This window comes from Arvicanthis niloticus, chromosome X (genome assembly GCF_011762505.2).
Source record: "Arvicanthis niloticus isolate mArvNil1 chromosome X, mArvNil1.pat.X, whole genome shotgun sequence".
Taxonomy (NCBI): Eukaryota; Metazoa; Chordata; class Mammalia; order Rodentia; family Muridae; genus Arvicanthis; species Arvicanthis niloticus.
Genome location: NC_047679.1, coordinates 81,419,104 through 81,436,833, shown reverse-complemented (window position 1 = coordinate 81,436,833; position 17,730 = coordinate 81,419,104). Strand labels below are relative to the sequence as shown.

At 35.1% G+C, this 17,730-nt stretch overlaps 1 protein-coding gene across 8 annotated transcripts in view; it reads left to right on the top strand.

The window, feature by feature from the left end:
• The window catches only part of Zmat1 (zinc finger matrin-type 1), a 69,250-nt gene that overhangs the window by 44,242 nt on the left and 7,278 nt on the right, over positions 1–17,730 (top strand). For 7 of the 8 annotated variants that reach the window (XM_076918623.1, XM_076918622.1, XM_076918621.1 and 4 more), the window contains 4 exons: positions 6,300–6,406; positions 7,444–7,545; positions 7,631–7,805; positions 9,257–9,325. In XM_076918623.1, coding sequence (XP_076774738.1) covers positions 6,300–6,406; positions 7,444–7,545; positions 7,631–7,805; positions 9,257–9,325 — 453 coding nt within the window. The remainder of the gene's footprint in view (positions 1–6,299; positions 6,407–7,443; positions 7,546–7,630; positions 7,806–9,256; positions 9,326–17,730) is intronic. The other variant, XM_076918628.1, reaches the window with a different exon arrangement.

Genomic DNA, 17,730 nt, shown 5'->3' with positions numbered 1-17,730 from the left:
AAGGCCATTCTCTACTACATATGCAACTAGAGCCATGGGTCACTCCATGTGTACTCTTTGGTTGGTAGTTTAGTCCCTGGGAGCTCTGAGGTGTCCAATTAGTTGATACTGTTTTTCTTCCTATGGGGTTGCAATCACACTGCAACATTTTTAAGAACTAGCTCTCGGGGAACTCTTGGACAGAATTTGGTTTGAATCCTGGCTCTAAACTATAATAGATGTATGACTTTGAGAAGATCACTGATCTCTCCAAGGTTCATATTTCACTTTTGAATAGATATATTTGCATTCATGGTGAATGTAGGAGACATGCAGCTTGAGGAGAAACTAGATCACATAGAATGGTCCCTAAGAAGCAGTAAAGTTGGTCTCAGTAGAAATACTCCTAATAATAAATTTAAGACTTAAGAACATTGTTTTTAGTTTGGGAGAGATGGTGCATGTTGACATATGCCACAGTGTGAACATGGTAGTCAGAGAACAACCAATAGAAATAAGGTCTGTCCTCCCACCATACAGGTTCTCTGGGTATCTTTAGATATGGCAGCAAGTACCATTTCCCACTGCACCATCTCACCAGCCCAAAAGAGATCTTAAAAGGCTGAAGCGATTAGTTGAATATATATCAAGGCAAAATGTAGATGGAATATAAATACATATTGGATCTGTTTTGGAGTTCAGAAACATTTCTGTCCATATAATTGTGTTCTTAAGGAGTACAGTCTAGTCAACTCCAGGTGGAATAAAACCATGTGTTTGTCAGAAATCAGCTGAAGTGTGAGTCAGCAATGTGGTGTGATGTTTTCTTGGACTACATTAACAGAAGATATATATTCAAAATAAGGGTTTATACATGATACTACATAGTTAAACCATATATTTAAAATGGTTGCAATGCTAAATTTTATGTTTTTCAGAATTTAAAAAAAAAGAAGATAGAGCAGAGTGCAGTGGTCTCTCATGTAATAACAGCACTTAGGAGACTAAGGATATAAAGTCAAGGCCAGCCTGAGTTACATAATGAGACACCCTCTCAAAACATAAAATCAACAGCAAAAGGATGGTCCCTTTTACAGTCATTGTTATGATATCATTAAGGAAATTGTATATAAGTTACACACCATATGAAAGAACTGCAATTAATTCACAAAAGAAGTCAAGAGAAAGGGAAAGAAAAATATAATTGTAAATATTGGAGGAATTTTATACTAGACAAAAGGGCATTTATACTTACTGTATGTTAGGAAATCTAAGTGGATCCAGTGGAAACTCCAAGAAGTATTCAAAGTATTATTCCTGTACCAGCACCATTGGTGGTATTAAAGGATTTGTAGCTTGAGCCCCACCCCAGAACTACTGAATCAAAAACTCTAGGTATGGGTTTTGGTGCTATATCTTAACATCTCTCTACTTCCTAAGTGCTAGGATTATAGGTATTTACCTCCATTTCCAGTTTATGCAGTGCTTGGGATTGAACCCAAGACATACACTCTGCCAGATGAGTCCCATCCCCAATCCTGAAACCCTGAATAAGAATAATGATGCATGAGAAGGTGTTCCAGAAAATTTGAGATTCAATTACATTTGAGTTGATTAGTAAACCCTAAGTATATTTTTGTTTGACTTTTCATTTATATTGATATATTTTAGTTAGAATACAAAATAATGCATCTCTTTATGACATCTTAATACAAACATTGTTGTGATTTATTCATATTTCCCTTCTCTTCTCGTCCCTTTGCCCTTAGCTCTTTTCTCTTTCTACCTTTCTTTCTGCCAAATACATATTTAATATTTGTAGTTCTTTCCCCCATTGATCTCTTTTATTCTCTTCTTGTTATCCCCATTTAGACCTCTTCTTTCCTTTACATGGTCTGGCTTTTGTGACATATTTGTATATAAATAATTAAATATATCCTGTTAACTAACAATTATAGAATAAAAGTATTTCATGCAAGGCAAGTATATAAGTAATAATGGAAAGCTTAGATGGAAACAAATAATGATAGGATTCATTAGTGCAGTTGATTTAATTCTATATTAAATAGAAGAAAATTCATGATTTTACATGGGTCTTTAATTAAAAACTTAGATATATATCTGGGTGGTGTTGGTGCACAACTTTGAACCCAGCACTTATGAAGTAGAGGCAGGTGGATCTCTGAGAGTTCAAGGCCAGCCTGATCTACAGAGCAAGTTCTAGGGCAGCCAAAGCTACACAGACACTGTCTTAACAAACAAACAAAATAAAAAATCAGATATATAATTCATATTTGTTTATATTTAATCTGGATTATGCATAGAAGAAAAACATAATATTTTTCAAAGTCTAGCTAACTTACCATGTCCAATAATTTTCCTGCAGTGGACAAAATTTCACTCTTGTGTATGAATGGATGGATCTCTTTGTTGTGTATAAATACTATATTTTCATTAACTGTCTGTTGGTGGGCACAATGACAAGTTATGTACCTTGACTAGTGTGACTACTGCTCTAAAAAGCAGGGATATACAAATTTCTCTGGGGTATATTTGCTTTGTGACTATAACAAAGACGTGGCATATTAAGTAATTCTTCAAGATTGGATTATCACTCATCTTTTATAATTTCTCATTTTCATATATTTCAACTTTATACACTAAACTCAGGACTTCAACACTTCCATGATATACCAATAAAGATATAAAGAGAATTTGCCAATGATATAACTGTAGATGGTAAGGTTGAATCTCTACCTCTTATGAGGAACAGGATTACTTAAGCTTAACTGTAATAGATCTAATTGTCTACCACACTGATAGCAAATGCCAAGCTCAGCCTTTTAATGCCCTTTGCTTTTGAGAGATGAATCTTTTCTCTATAAATCCATAGCCACTTCTGGTTCAAGCCTCAATCCTACAACTGACATCTACAACTAATTGAGATATCCATCTTTATTTTTGTTCCTGTCTAGAGATATCCATGTTGAGCCACTCATTTCTCTCTATTTAATATAAGTCTAAGTGCCCTATTGTCACTTGTCATTATTTGGAATCATTCTAAGCTTTTCATTATTGTTTATACTCTTGCCTTCCCTGAATACTTTTATTCTATCATTTTCATTAATTTTTATCTGTAAAGAGGTATTTTTATTAATTTTAAAATATATGTATTAATATTAATAGTTAACACACAAAGTAATTTGTTTGATTTTGGCATTTTCTTGTCTCTCTATCATTATATATTGTTCTATTTTGTCTCCCTTCCCCACAGCCCTCCTCTTTGCCCCTGATTCCCATGATTGATTCTCTGCCATCCCTAGAAAGTAATCCTCCTTCTGCTTCCTGTGTCTTTTCCCCCTATCTCTTAAGATCTCATCATCCATATTATGATCCCCTTCTTAACTTAATGATCTGCACACATACACACATGCATATGTACACATATATACACAGGTATATATTCATACATATACTTTTAAATCTAGATTCCACATATGCCAGAAAACATGTAATATTTTTCATTTATAATCTTTCTTATTTCACCTAGTATGATTTTCAGTCCATCCATTTTCCCGAAGATGTCAATGGTCTCATTTTTATTTATAGCTTAGTTAGTGAGAGTCCATTGTTTGCATGTATTTTAAAGCATAGTTAAAACTTGTTATCTATAGATAAGTTTAATCCTAGTTCCCTCAAGAAGACATACTGTACCTTCTTACATCTTTTATCACCTGAAACATTTTGGTCTGGGGATTAAAATTTGTCCATACACACCTTATTTTCCTTGTTAAATTGAACTCTCCTTGGAGTTAGGAACTAGTCATTTCCAACATGTTTAGCAGTGTGTGTGTGTGTGTGTGTGTGTGTGTGTGTGTGTGTGTGTGTGTAATGGAAAGAGTCAATGTAAAACAAAGATTTATGTACCAGCTCCACCAAAGAAAATATGGCAGTTTATTTTAGTTTTACTTGTTCCTAGTTTTCTAACTCAGAATGTACAAAGTACTATTTACTGTACACATTTGTGTTAAGGTTTAAGGGTTTAACACAGAAGATCCCCGTTATATTAATCTTTTTTCTTCTTCCTTTTAGAATATGTAACATAAAGCTAAGCATAATTAAAATTAGTAAAGCAAAATCATGTTGAAATATACAAAGGGAATGAGCTAAAGTATTGTTATGTGGAATTCAAAGGAAGACATAGATGGGAAAATATCATAAAGCAGAATTGTTAGGAATCAGAATAGTTAAGATTTTGAACCTGGGTATATTATGACATTTGATAAACAAAAATAGAACAAATCTCACTTGAGGAAATAAATTAAAAACAGCAAGTCTTAGCAGTACTATTTTAAAGGAAAAATATAGTGGAGTAAACATAGATTAAGGAAAAGTGACAACTTCCAAGAGTGGGGAGACGCTCCCAGATAGGGAATGACTGTTCCTTCTTGAAGAAATTTCCCTTCAGTAATGTTACTTTGCCACTAAAGGATTGCCTGCCCAAACATTTGTGACAGGCCACATGATGTGATCCTCAAAGAGGCTCACTGCTAGTGTTCCTGCACAGGATTTTCTGCTTAGGTCAACTAATGGGCATGCCCAAGTTCTCAGGATTGTTCTGAAGTCTGAATCCAGTAGACTTACTGGTCAGTTATTTGGGAATGGACCTAGAACCTGGGTCCTCAATGATAGTTCTGTTTCTTGGACTTGCACTGACCAGCCTTAAAGTCTGGGGATTTCAGTTCCTGGGGACTGAATAAGTAAATAAGGGCTTAGTCTAGGTCTTGGAGCTCCAGGCGCCAGCCTGGGTCCTGTTTATACAAGAGTGATGCTGGGTAGGTCTGTTGGGTGATGCCCAGCACTAAGAAGTAGTGGAACACACCTGAACACTAATCTTCTAGAGCATGACCACATGTTCTAGCATGAAGGGTGATCCTGTAGGTATTAGCCTAGAGATATAAGGTTCTAGTTGGGACTGTGGCAAACTAAAGTTTCTGTCTACAAGTACAAGCCTGTAGGTTGTATCCACAATAGCTGACTTAGAGGTTGGGGTTCTATATAAGGAGGCTTGATGGACCAGGACTTAAGAGGAATCAGCATGATTGCCATGGTAGCTGAAACCCAAGGCTGTTGGTGTCAGTCTGGTGCTAGGGAAACTGGCTAGACATTAGAATAGCCTGGAAACTAAAATTATTGTACATCCCTAGAACCTGAGATGCCAGATTCCAGACAGTTTGCAGAGCTGGCTTGGAGACCCAATCTGGAGACAGCTGCCTAAAATCTGGAGCTCTGGGGAGCCTGCTAGGTGATAGCTTTTAACAACATGTGTTCACTATTAGAGTTCAAAGTAAAACACGATTTTCATTAGCTGCTTCTTCACTTACACATGAAAATATATTTCTTCATTCTGTGCCATCTAGGATTTGAGAAGGAATAATACAGGTTAAACAAGGGTTTCCATATTATGCTATATAATATACTTTATTTTTGAAATTCACCAAGGTACTGTAATCTACAGGCTAATTTCATCAATTCCTGCAAAGGTATTTTATGAGTGGATAACTATTTGAATTGAGGTCCTACCATTGTGCTGATATCTGTCCTTACCATATATAGAAAGTTCTACATGCTTTTACAAAACAAAAGTTATAGTGAGTAAAATGTTAAGTATTCATCTCTTGTCTGCCCTACTTTCAAGAGCTAAATATGTTTAAAGTTAATCATAATTTTATACCATTATTATATTTATATAATTACAATTTTATAATATAAATATTATATAAATTTATATCATTCTGTAACTTTCTGTGTCTATATCATTCTGTAACTATTATATGATATAAATTTATATCATTCTGTAACTTTCTATGTGTATATGTGTGTACATCATGTTAACAAAGTATATGACAGTCTTACATAGATACCTTAGGATTTTTTTTTATATTTCTTAGGATTGTCTTCTGTTAAACAAAACATCAAGGGTATTTTTTTTAATTCAGCCTTTCGTTACTGATTCCTTAAATCATTTTTTGCAGTTCATCAAATTACTTGTATCTACTTAACTAATCCATTAGAATGTTACTGTCTAGACTTAACCATTCTGAATTGGTAATTATTGTCATAATATACATTGTGGTGTGTGTGTGTGTGTGTGTGTGTGTGTGTGAGAGAGAGAGAGAGAGAGAGAGAGAGAGAGAGAGAGTGTTATGTGCACATTGAATGGTGTATTTGAGGAAAAGGCTATTACTACATACCCCCAAACATAAAAATTTAATTAATTCAAGTTTCATTGATATGATAGATTTTTTCTTTATTGATAGATCCCACCTGTGATGGACAAGAACAATCTGCGTATTTTACAAATAATTTTTGTAAACCATGTGGAGTGGTTCTACAGCATGAATCAGAAAGGATTTCACATTTTGAGGTTGGTTGAATACAGTGGGAATAAGGATGAGAAATCACATTTTAAGCCTAGCAGTCAACTTCATTTAAGTCATCTTAGTTGATTAGTATAAGAACCTGAAACATGGTATTATTTCTATTTGACAAATGAGAATATTGGCTCAGAAAAGGATAGTCACATACCATTGTAAGTTTAGGGAATCTAGATTAAACTCAATGATTTTTGACTTCAAAGTTTCTTTTCTTCACACCATTCTGCCTCCCTTTGTATTCGCTGTTACTATAGTAAATATAATGTATTAGCAAGTTTGAGAGATACTATAGAACTCCTAGAGTCTTCCTTTATAATAAATGTAGACTATAAATCCGGCTGCCCTGTCATTGATGTAAGAGGCTTATGAGCCCCCCACTCACCCCAGATCTATTGACAAACAGTTGCTAGGGGCAGGAGATCGTGAGTTCTTATCACTCCCTGTGGATCTATTAGCAATTAATGATTGCTGTGGAAGAGAGATTTTTCTGCAGTGATGTAGTCCTTGATAAGGTACTCACAGTCCCATAAATATCTCTTACCCATCTTCATGTAAGCAATCCTAATGATAACCATTGTGTCACACATAAAAGGACATGAGAGTAAAAGAGGTAGTGAATTGGAAAGAAAGGGAATTAGTAGGCACTGGAGAAAAAAAAGAGACAATAGTAATATAATTAAAATGTACATGTATGAAAATGTCATAATGAAACCCATTAATATATAACTAGCATGATAATAAAACATAAAAATACTGTCTTTTAATTTCTAGAACCATTTTTATTTTAATTTCAACTGAGATTTAGAGATTTAAAGGGAGTGAAACCCCTTCATAATTCTTGCAGTGAAGGGTAGAGGCTGTAACTCAACAATATGTCTGTCATTTGCCTAGCCTGTTGAAGGCCCAGGTCTCAAAAGAAAAAGTTAATGCAAAGTGCTAAAAGTCATGTTTCCTGCTCTCACATTCAGAGAGGTCTATATTTTAGGTGTCTCTGTTGTTAAATAAACAAAGCCATATCTTTTTTCAGAGTGAAATACATGCTCAAAATGTTAAGTTCTTTTTTCAAATGCGTGGAGAACAAAATGAAGTGCCTGGTAGGAAAGTGAACATGAATGTTGGAAATTCTCAGGTGAGTCATCTATGCTGCATATCATAATTCTAAAGTGTACACTTTTTAATCTTTCAAAAGTATAAAAAGATTGTGCTTTTTACAGGTGTACACGAGTGGAGAAGCCAACAGAAACCCATTTACTGGTCTCTACAACATGAGTTTTGACTCCGCAGCTGCTGCTCCATCTCCCTGTGTGGGAAGTAGCCATTCTCAAACTCAGCCGCAATTACTGGAAGAACATAGTCAAGTATCTTCATCCACATGCCCACCAACGATGGGTAAGATTCTATTCATCTCTTTATCTCAGATGCCTAATTGATCTTTTCCCTGTACTGCACCATCCTTTTGGAGAGCAAACTTTTACTGCAGCTTAGACAGCTTGATTGTTCTTCTGCTTTGTAAGTGTCTTTCTGCATCCTTGTCTGCAGAAATAATAGCTAACTGAATTTTAAGAAATACTATGGCCACTATTCAGTTTACTCAATCCAAATATAAGCATGTGATGGTAACATGTTGTGAATAATAATAAGCAGCTACAGAAATCAAAAGCCTTAGATTTTTTATTCTGTTTTCCCCCTTGTCATCATTTTAATGTACTATGATCTAAAACTTTGCCTCACTTGTCTGTTCAGATCAGTGTCTTCACTGTAGTAGTTATGTACTACACTCTCTATAGTGTATAGTGTTTATCACCACAGCTTGAAGAAACAAACTGCATTGCTCAGTCTCTTCCAATCCTTATAATACATTGTTTTATTTTTCTAAATATGAAGAGCCAATGAATAATACAAGTATGATAAATCCCCAAAGTGCAGAGAATTATAGAACATTGCCTTTTTTTTCCCTTCTAGTGATGTTCGAATGAACAATTATCTGAACTGGCAGAGTGCATTTTGGAAAGCATAGCTCATATTTTGAAAAACTTGCATGCTACCACAAAAATGATTGATCAGCTGAAATAATTTAGCACATTCACAAGAGCCTTAACACTATGTCATTAGGCATTCATTTCTGAAAAAAGCATTCATGTCATATATTATATAGATATGACATATGTCATATAGCATATAAATATTGTCCAGAGCAAAGTCTTTACACCTGCAGACTATTAGAATTTATTTTTTCCCAATAAGCTAAAGTATTATTAGTTTTTAAATTTATTCTAGTCTCTAAAATTGCCATGTATCTATTGATTTAAAAAGGGACAGAGTCATTGTACCTTACAAGAGAAACCATTTTGTAAATGACTCATCTGCATTCTCCAAATCATTTTATTGGCTTCAAGGAGGAGAATAATTGAAAAAGACAGAACATAAACATATGGTTTCAAGTTATTAATTGCTGAGAGTTCATTCTGGTGTAAACATCATGTATCAAGACAGAACAGATATGTTATTCAAGAAAAATATCAACTTAGAAATTTCTGCCATCTGATTTACCCTGGGAATTGCAAAGACTCATCTTGAAATGTCTCCCATGCTTCTGTTGTTTCCTTAAATGAATATTTAATACTAGGTGTAAAATATTTCTCCAGTCCTATGTCTTTAGTGTACAAACTAGGTCACATTTATCCTCAAAAGAGCCTTTATGACAAGTTCCTTTATCCAGAAGCCCTGTCCTGAAAAAACTAGAAAGATAGATGTTTTTAGAGAATTTCTTTAATAATGTACAATGGATACAGTTGTAATACATGAACACATATAATTTTTTATTACAATTGTTTCTACAGATGATAAACCCAGTACTGCTCCTGCCCCACCAACTTTCCTGAAGTCTGTTATTGTGAAGCCTCCTCCAGGTAGGAGTAAAGATAGACTGTCCCTTTCTTCTCTAGCATCCCTTTGGATCGAAATAATCCAAGCAGATACTGTAAGATCTTTCCTCCTTCTTTAAATAATCTGCTAATGTTTCATAACATTATAGTATGGACAAAAAGAAATGATACTAGAAAGACATTTATAGCTGAAAAGCAGAGAAAAGTCTTCCAGCAAAGTGAAATACAAATGGCAAACAGGAAAAGTATTCTAACCTCTTTTGTAGGAAGTTTGTATTTTATAAAACATACTAGTTTATTTATAAACCACTTTCTTTTATTTTAAAAAACTGATAGTATTCAAATATTCAAGTCCTTTACTTTAATTTTTTTATAGAAAATGATAGCCAGAAATTCTTTTATGTCTCTTAATTTCAAAAATCATATATGAGTATGTATTGTGGTGTGGTTCCATGTTATTTTAAGGAAGTACTTCAGATCACTATGATATATTAATATTCATTTGGAGTATTAAGCTAGTCATTATTGGTAGTATAAACAGGACTATACTTCTTATTTCTTCTTCCCTAAAGAAGAGAATATGTAAACTAGTTAATAATACCTCATTGCAAAAGACTACAGGAATGTTTATGCACATATTTTGCTAACAAAGGAAATGAAACATCATAGTTTATAGATTTCTGTGATCTTGATTGATAGAAGTGGAAAGGCTTTAAAAAATGACCAGATGGCTTTGAGATAAGAAAGAGTAGCAAACTTCAGGTACAGCATAGAGACTGGCCTCCACTGGAGCAGTATATCTGCTCTTCTGTCATGCTTTTCATCCGTGTACAAGCACCTTCTCACTACTGCTGTGTCTTACTGCTCTTTCATCTTCTTTCTTCTACTTTCGTTTCCTCATCTCATAGTATTTCACCTATTCTTTCTAGATAGGCTTTCTGCTCTATGTGAAAATGTTCATTACTCTTAACTTCTTAAAATTCTATTCTTTTCACGCACAATTCCTCATTGTCTTGTTCTTCTTTATTTCTATTTATTTGCTTTCTAATATCAGCTGTTCGTTCATTGCCTAGATTTAGGTGTTCCCAGGTTCCATTATTGACCTGACTCTACAAACCCAATTCTGTGCATTCCCTTGCTTTTACTTGTCATTTATGTTCCTATAACCTTTCCATCAAACTAGATTACATGTCAAAATAGTAGATCTTATTTCACTTGGACACCTCAAAGCCTTTATAAATCAATACTCTTCCAAAATAAAAATGTATAGTTAATTGTCAACTCCCCAGTACAACATTATCCTCAGTTTCTAAAGCTAATGAAATCTCAAGCTGTGACTGTCTTCCCTCCTGAATTGTTACTGTCTGCTTAACTCTGTCCCTACTCTTCCTACACTACTGTAGGTCTTCACATATTCCTAGAGCTTTTGTAGTTAGACTGTGGGGTATGGACTGACAACGTTGATATCTTTTGAGAGCATATTGGTAAAAAGAATTCATCTCTGTTTAAAAACTACTAATTTCAAACTCACTTCTTTAGTAAGACCTGTAAATGCTTCATACTTAAGAAATTTGAAGACACAAAGTTTATAGCCTTCTAAATATTTTGCCTCCCACTGGGTTTGTCTCCACAAAAGTGCTCTCAGTTTAATTATTGGTGTATTTCATTCAAAATACAAATATTTTTATGACAGTGTCTTAACTTGAATATTTGTCACTGTTTTTCCTGCTTCTGACTAAACTAATACTCATTCTTAAACTTACCAGTGCTGTCCAGAAGCATCTTTGCTTCCATCTAAGCTACTTACTTAAACTTTTGTGTATCTGTATCCTGTGTGTCTGCTTACCTCTCTATGAGCCTTTTCTCCCATTTCAGTTTAAGGTCCTTAAGGAAGGAAATGTCATGTCTGTTTCTAGTGCTAGACATAAAAAACAGCATAGAATTGTTCATCCCTCAGCAGAGTTCAGTTTAATGTCTGTATCAATCAACTGCTAATGAATCTTTATCTCAAGTTCTTTTCCTTTGTTTGCACTATTTCAGTTTCCTACATAGTGTGGTTCAAAGTACTAAAACTTTTTGTAGAGACATAGTTTCACGTAGGATTTTAAAGACTGATGATTTAAGGGAGCATGGCATTAAGTAGATATGTCAGTTGATTTTAAAAGTAAACATCTGAGGAAATGTTGGATTGCCACTTGTTGGATATTTTTCCTCCTGGTAAGGAGAGGGTATCTGAAATATGTGGTGTCTTAGTAAATTTGAACTGAGTCTAAATGAGAAGTGTTTGGGCTGTTGCTGATGCTGTGGGAGATAGCATTTAGTACTCTGAAATGTCAAGGTTATTAGAATGAGGGAAGAAGAATGTCTTAGGTGACTTTCTGTGATAAACACCATGCCCAAAAGCAACATTGGGAGAAAAGCTTACCATTTATAGTCAACCATGAAGGGATTTAGGACAGGAACCCAGAGGCAATAAGTAAAGGTGATACCATGAAGGAACATTAATTACTAGCTTGTTTGCCATGGTTGGCTCAGTCTGCTATCTTATAGCAAATAGGACCACTTGTCCAGGGGTGAAACTTTCCATAATGGGCTGGGCCCTTCCAAATCATGGAAGTGCCCCGTAGGCTTTGCCCACAGTCAAATCTGATCAATTTCCTCCATTGAGGTTCCCTTATGCCAGGTGAACCTAGCTTTTGCCAAGTTGACAAAAATCTTACCAACAAAAGGAATTTTGGTGTTCTTATCTGATCATGAGGTCAACAGTATAATTTAGTCTACTTATTGGAAGAAGGCATTTTCCACTAATCTCTGAAGCTAATGCTCGAAGAATACATATGCCCTGTTGTAACTCCTGTCTTCCAAGCAGTAAACATTTGAGTATTATGAAAACAGCTAGTTCAGCTAGACATAGTGACTCATCTCTATAATGTCAACACTCAGGAGTGAGAGGAAGAAAGATTACCATATACTATATGTTTGAGGCTAGCCTGGACTAAATAATGAGTTCCACACCAGACAGGGGTACATAGCAAAACCTTTGCTCAAACAAGAGCAACCAAAAGAAAACCATCTAGAGAAATTAAATTAGCTAATGCAAAATAAAGAGAAGAATAACAGCAATTCCATGTTACAAGTGAGCCAGTGTTTTTTGTTGTTATGGTTTTGTTTTTGTTTTTAAGTCAATTACGTAGCTATAGATATAGCTCAGCAGTCAAGAGCCATGGCTGCTCTTAGAGAGGATCTGAGTTCAATTTTCGGCATCTACATTGCAGCCCATGACCATCTATAACTCCATTTCCAAGAGATCTCAACACCATCTTTCTAGCCTCCTATAGGATGGGCACTACATATACTTTGTACAAAGACATACGTGCAGGCAAAGCATCCATTACATATAATGTTAAAAGGAAAAGGACAACTTAACACAATATGCCACTTTAATTATTCCACTATTTTCATTTTCTCCTGTCTATTATTGCCTCTATTCATCTGCTATTCTGTGAATGTCTCTCCATATTTGAACTTTTTTCTTCATTATTATCACTGGTTGCCTAAGTTCAGCTCTTAAAGCACAGAATTGGCTACATTACTAATAGGGAACTAAAGTATATATGTATTTTTTAAAATACTGTGTTTGTTTTAGCTATCTTACTAATTCTAGCTCCAGTAATGTACTTAGATGCTTCAGTTTTACTTGTTACTCAACATATCTAAAATTAAAGCAAGACTCTCTAAGTCCAACTTAAATTGTAAAACCTTTGTCTTTGCTAGGATTACTGTTAATTTATTAGGCACCTATACTTGAATTTTTACTTAACAGCCTAATTCTCTATATGCTTTCTATAAGCAAGTATCATGAAATCTATTTCTCTTTTCTGTACTTCTATTACATTTCTATTATCGTCTCTTCACATGTTAACAATTTTGGAAATAGCAGTATATGGCTGGCTTATGCTTTTTAAACACCTTTGTATATGGTAATTAAAATTAAAGTCAGGTTTTTTTAATTAATTAATTATACTCCAGGTTTTATTTCCCTCCCGGTCCATCATCTGACTGTTCCACATCCCATACCTCCTCCCTATCTGCCTGTCTTCATGAGAATGTCCCTACCCCCCCCCCCCACTGCCACCCCACCAGACCTTCCTACTTCCTGGGGCCTCCAGTCTGCTTGAACACAGACCCAGCAGTCCTCTGCTGTATATGTGTTGAGGCTCTCATATCAGCTGGTGTATGCTTCCTAGTTGGTGGCCCAGTGTTTGAGAGATCTTGGAGGTCCAGGTTAATTGAGACTGCTGGTCCTCCTATAGGGTGGCCCTCATCCTTAGCTTCTTCCAGCTTTTCCCTAATTCAACCACAGGGGTCAGCAGCTTCTGTCCATTGGTTGGGTGAAAATATTTACATCTGACTCTTTCAGCTGCTTGTTGGATCTTTTGGAGGGCAGATATGATAGGTCCCTTTTTGTGAGCACTCCATAGCCTCAGTAATAGTGTCAGGCCTGGGTCTTAGTTTTGATTGTGGGATGGCAACTCCCTCCCTCACTCAATGCCCTGTCTTCCTGCTGGAGGTGGGCTCTACAAGTTCCCTCTCCCCACTGTAAGACATTTCATTTAGGATCCCTCCCTCTGAGTCCTGGGAGTCTCTCACCTCCCAGGTCTCTGGTACATTCTAGAGGGTCCCCCACCTCCTACCTCCTGAAATTCCATTCTTTCTGCTGGCCCTCGGGGCTTCAGTCCTTTTCCTTCACCCAATACCAGATCAGGTTTCCCTCTCCCTCCCTTCCACCCCCACCCTGTCCACTTTCTGTCCCATGTCCCTCCCTCCTTCCCTCCTGTGATTGCTTTCTTCTCCCTCCCAAGTGGGAAAGAGGCATCCTTACTTGTGCCCTTCAGCTTGTTGACCTTTTTGAGTTCTGTGATGTGTATCCTAGGTATTCTGTAGTTTTTTGGCTAATGTCCACTTATTATAGTGAGTATGTACCATGCATATCCTTTTGGATCTGAGTTACCTCACTTAGGATGATATTTTCTAGTTCCATCCATTTGCCTGCAAAACTCATGATGTCCTAGTTCTTAATAGCTGAGTAGTATTTCATTGTGTAAATGAACCACATTTTCTGTATCCATTCTTCTTGCATGGGACATCTGGGTTGTTTCCAGCCTCTGGCTATCACAAACAAGGCCACTATGAACACAGTGGAACATGTGCCCCTGTGGCCTGGTGTGGCATCTTTTGAGTGTATTTCCAAGAGTGTTATAGCTGGGTCTTCAGGTAGATCTATTTCCAATTTTCTGAGGAACCACCAGACTGATTTCCAGAGTGGTTGTACCAGTTTGCAATCCCACCAACAATGGAGGAGTGTTCCTCTTTCTCCACATTCTTGCCAACATGTGTTGTCACATGAGGTTTTGATCTTAGCCATTCTGATCGGTGTAAGGTAGAATCTCAGGGTCCTTTGGATTTGAATTTCTCAACTAATATTTTTAAAAGATGCAAACAAAGCAAATGTATGTAGAGTAGAGCTAAATAGGCTCACGATAAGGAGTATGTGAGAAACAGTAGAGACAGTTTATAAGATTAGGCCAGGGCTTGTATAAGATAGCTCATCGGGCAAAGGTGCTTGTTGCTAAGAATAACAACTTGAGTTCTATTTCTGGAACCCATATGGTTTAAGTAGAGAACTAACTCCCCCAAATTGCCCTCTAACCTCCATGACACATGCATGCACACACATACATACATGCATAATATATGTGCACACACAAAATATATTTTACCATTATTTTAAAATATTAGGCCAAGAAGTATGATAACTGGGCCAGTTAATAGGCTTCCTATTTATTCAGAAAGGGTTTATGCATTTTTACTTATTCTCTTTGAGTTACACATTATTCCAGAAAGTGGTAGTATCAGTATGTGGGAATCCAAGAGCTAAGGTAAACGTACCTACACTGTAGTTGTGGAACTGTATCTAGACACTTGACATGTGAGTAACAACCCTTCTAAACCCCTATATTTCTACTATTTGTAATCTTAATGCTGATGGAATTTGTGGAGAAACAAAAGAAGAGCTAAACAGAAAACTGTGACGTAGCCTTTCTAAATACTAAAGAAATACCCAAGTTTAATGAGACTTTATAATCACAAAGAAGACTCAATAATCTAGGTAGAACTTCAATAGTGAATGCACAGTAAAATTATCAAGAAAGCTTTCATGGAAGTAGGAAAGTTGCTTTCCACCTCTGGAAACTCAGATTTCATGTGAAGAGGTCTGGTATAATTTTCCTAGAAAAAGATGACAAACATCATCAGTGTATAGAAAAACCACGGGCTAAGGCAACATGAATATTTTCCATGTGACTCTTTGAAATAACCAGCTTTTAAAAACACAAATCTAGAGAAAACTGGAAGTCTTGTTTATTCTGCATCACTTAGGTATACTCAGTATGTATGCTGTTGACCAAGGTCATCTCCAGTTTGGTTTTCACATCTATAAGATAAAGATAGCAGTAATTTCCTAGAAAAGGTTGCTATGAAGACCCACATTTACTGCCTAAGTAGCCCATTTTATAGAAAATCAATAGACTTCACTGTTAATCATTGTTAAACCAGAAACTCACAAACCAAACCAAAAACTTGAAAGAGGAAAATATATAGACAAGGAATTGGAAATTTTCTCTCCTCAATAACATCTCTTATAATTCATTTGCAGTATTAGTTTTAAAAACTAATTCCCACATTCATTCCAGAAACTGAACTTAGCCTCCAGGAAAGGGAGATACAGGATGATTTTTAAGTAATCTTTCATTCAAACTTTTCAAAGACAAAAAATTGTTAAAGCTGTGGGTACACATGGGACTATCATATACTGTTTGATACAGGTGTACTTTGTATAATAGCTAAGACAAGACAAACACATTTATATCCTAAGACATTCACGGTTTTTGTAATGAATTTTTTCAAAATTATCTTCCTGGCTTTTTGAAATATATGAATATAAGTGTTATCTATTATTAGTATACGGTGAACTAATACCCCAAATCTTCTTGACTCTATCAGGATTTTAGTATTTTTTATGACAGAGTAATATTCCATTGTATGTACCATGTTTTATACATTCATCAATTGATGAGTACTTGAGTTGTTTCATTTCTTGCATATTGTGAATAATGATATAATAAACATGGGAATGCACATGTCTCTTATATACTGATTTTGGTTGCTTTGAGTATACACTATTATTATGTTTACAAGAATATATGGTAATTCTTTTCTTAATTTTTAAGTATCCTCCATATTTTGAATGACTATTCTAATTGATGTTTCTATCAACATTTTCTTCACATCCTCACCAGCATTTCCTATCCTTAGGCTTTTTTGTACTAGCCATGCTTCTTGGGGTGTGATGAAATCTCCTTGTTCTTTCAGTTTGTATTTACCTGATGATTAATGATGTTCTGTATGTTAGCCATACTTCTTGGGGTGTGATGAAATCTTGTTCTTTCAGTTTGTATTTACCTGATTATTAGTGATATTCTGTATTTTTATGTACTTGTTGGACATTTGGATGTCTCCTTTTGAGAAATGACTATAAGGTTTTTGTTATTGAGCTTTTGGGGTTCCTTATATATTCTGGATATTGCTTGTGTGTGTATGTATGTGTGTATATATATATATATACATGTGTATGTATATGTATACATATATACATGTGTATGTATATGTATACATATATACATATATGTATATACATATGTATATACTTATATGTGTGTATATATACACATGTATGAATGTATATATTGTAAATATTTTTAGCCATTTATAGATTGCCTGTTAACTCTATTGTATTTTTCTTTATTGTTCAGGAGCTTTAACATTTTTTAGAATCTGATTTGTCTATATTTGAATTTGCTTCCTGAATTTTGGGAGACTTGTCCAAAAAGTCCTCACATATTACAGAGTACTGAAACATTTTACCTGTACTTTCTTCTAGTAATTTCCTTTGTTGTTGTTTTTTAGATTATATTGTAATTGTAACATATCTCCTTTCACTTTCCTCTCTTTAAGTCCTCCTATATACTCCCCACTCTTCTTGAAACTTATGACTTCTTTTTTAAAAATTGTTATCATCTGCAAATATGTTAAAATTTAAGGCTTTAGTCCATTTTGAGTTGATGAATTTAGCAGGTAAGACAGAAGTCTACCTATATTTTTATGTAAATAATCAAGTTCTGTAGCACCATATATCCAAAAGACTGTTTGCTGTCTAAAAGATATTCTGAGTACTGTTATCAAAACACTCACTCAAAGTTTAATGTAACCTGTTGATCACTGGCATTAATACTGAACATGTTATTCAATGTCATTATTTTTATTTTACCCTGTAAGTATTCTTTTGTTTCTGGAAATAATTACTGTTCAGC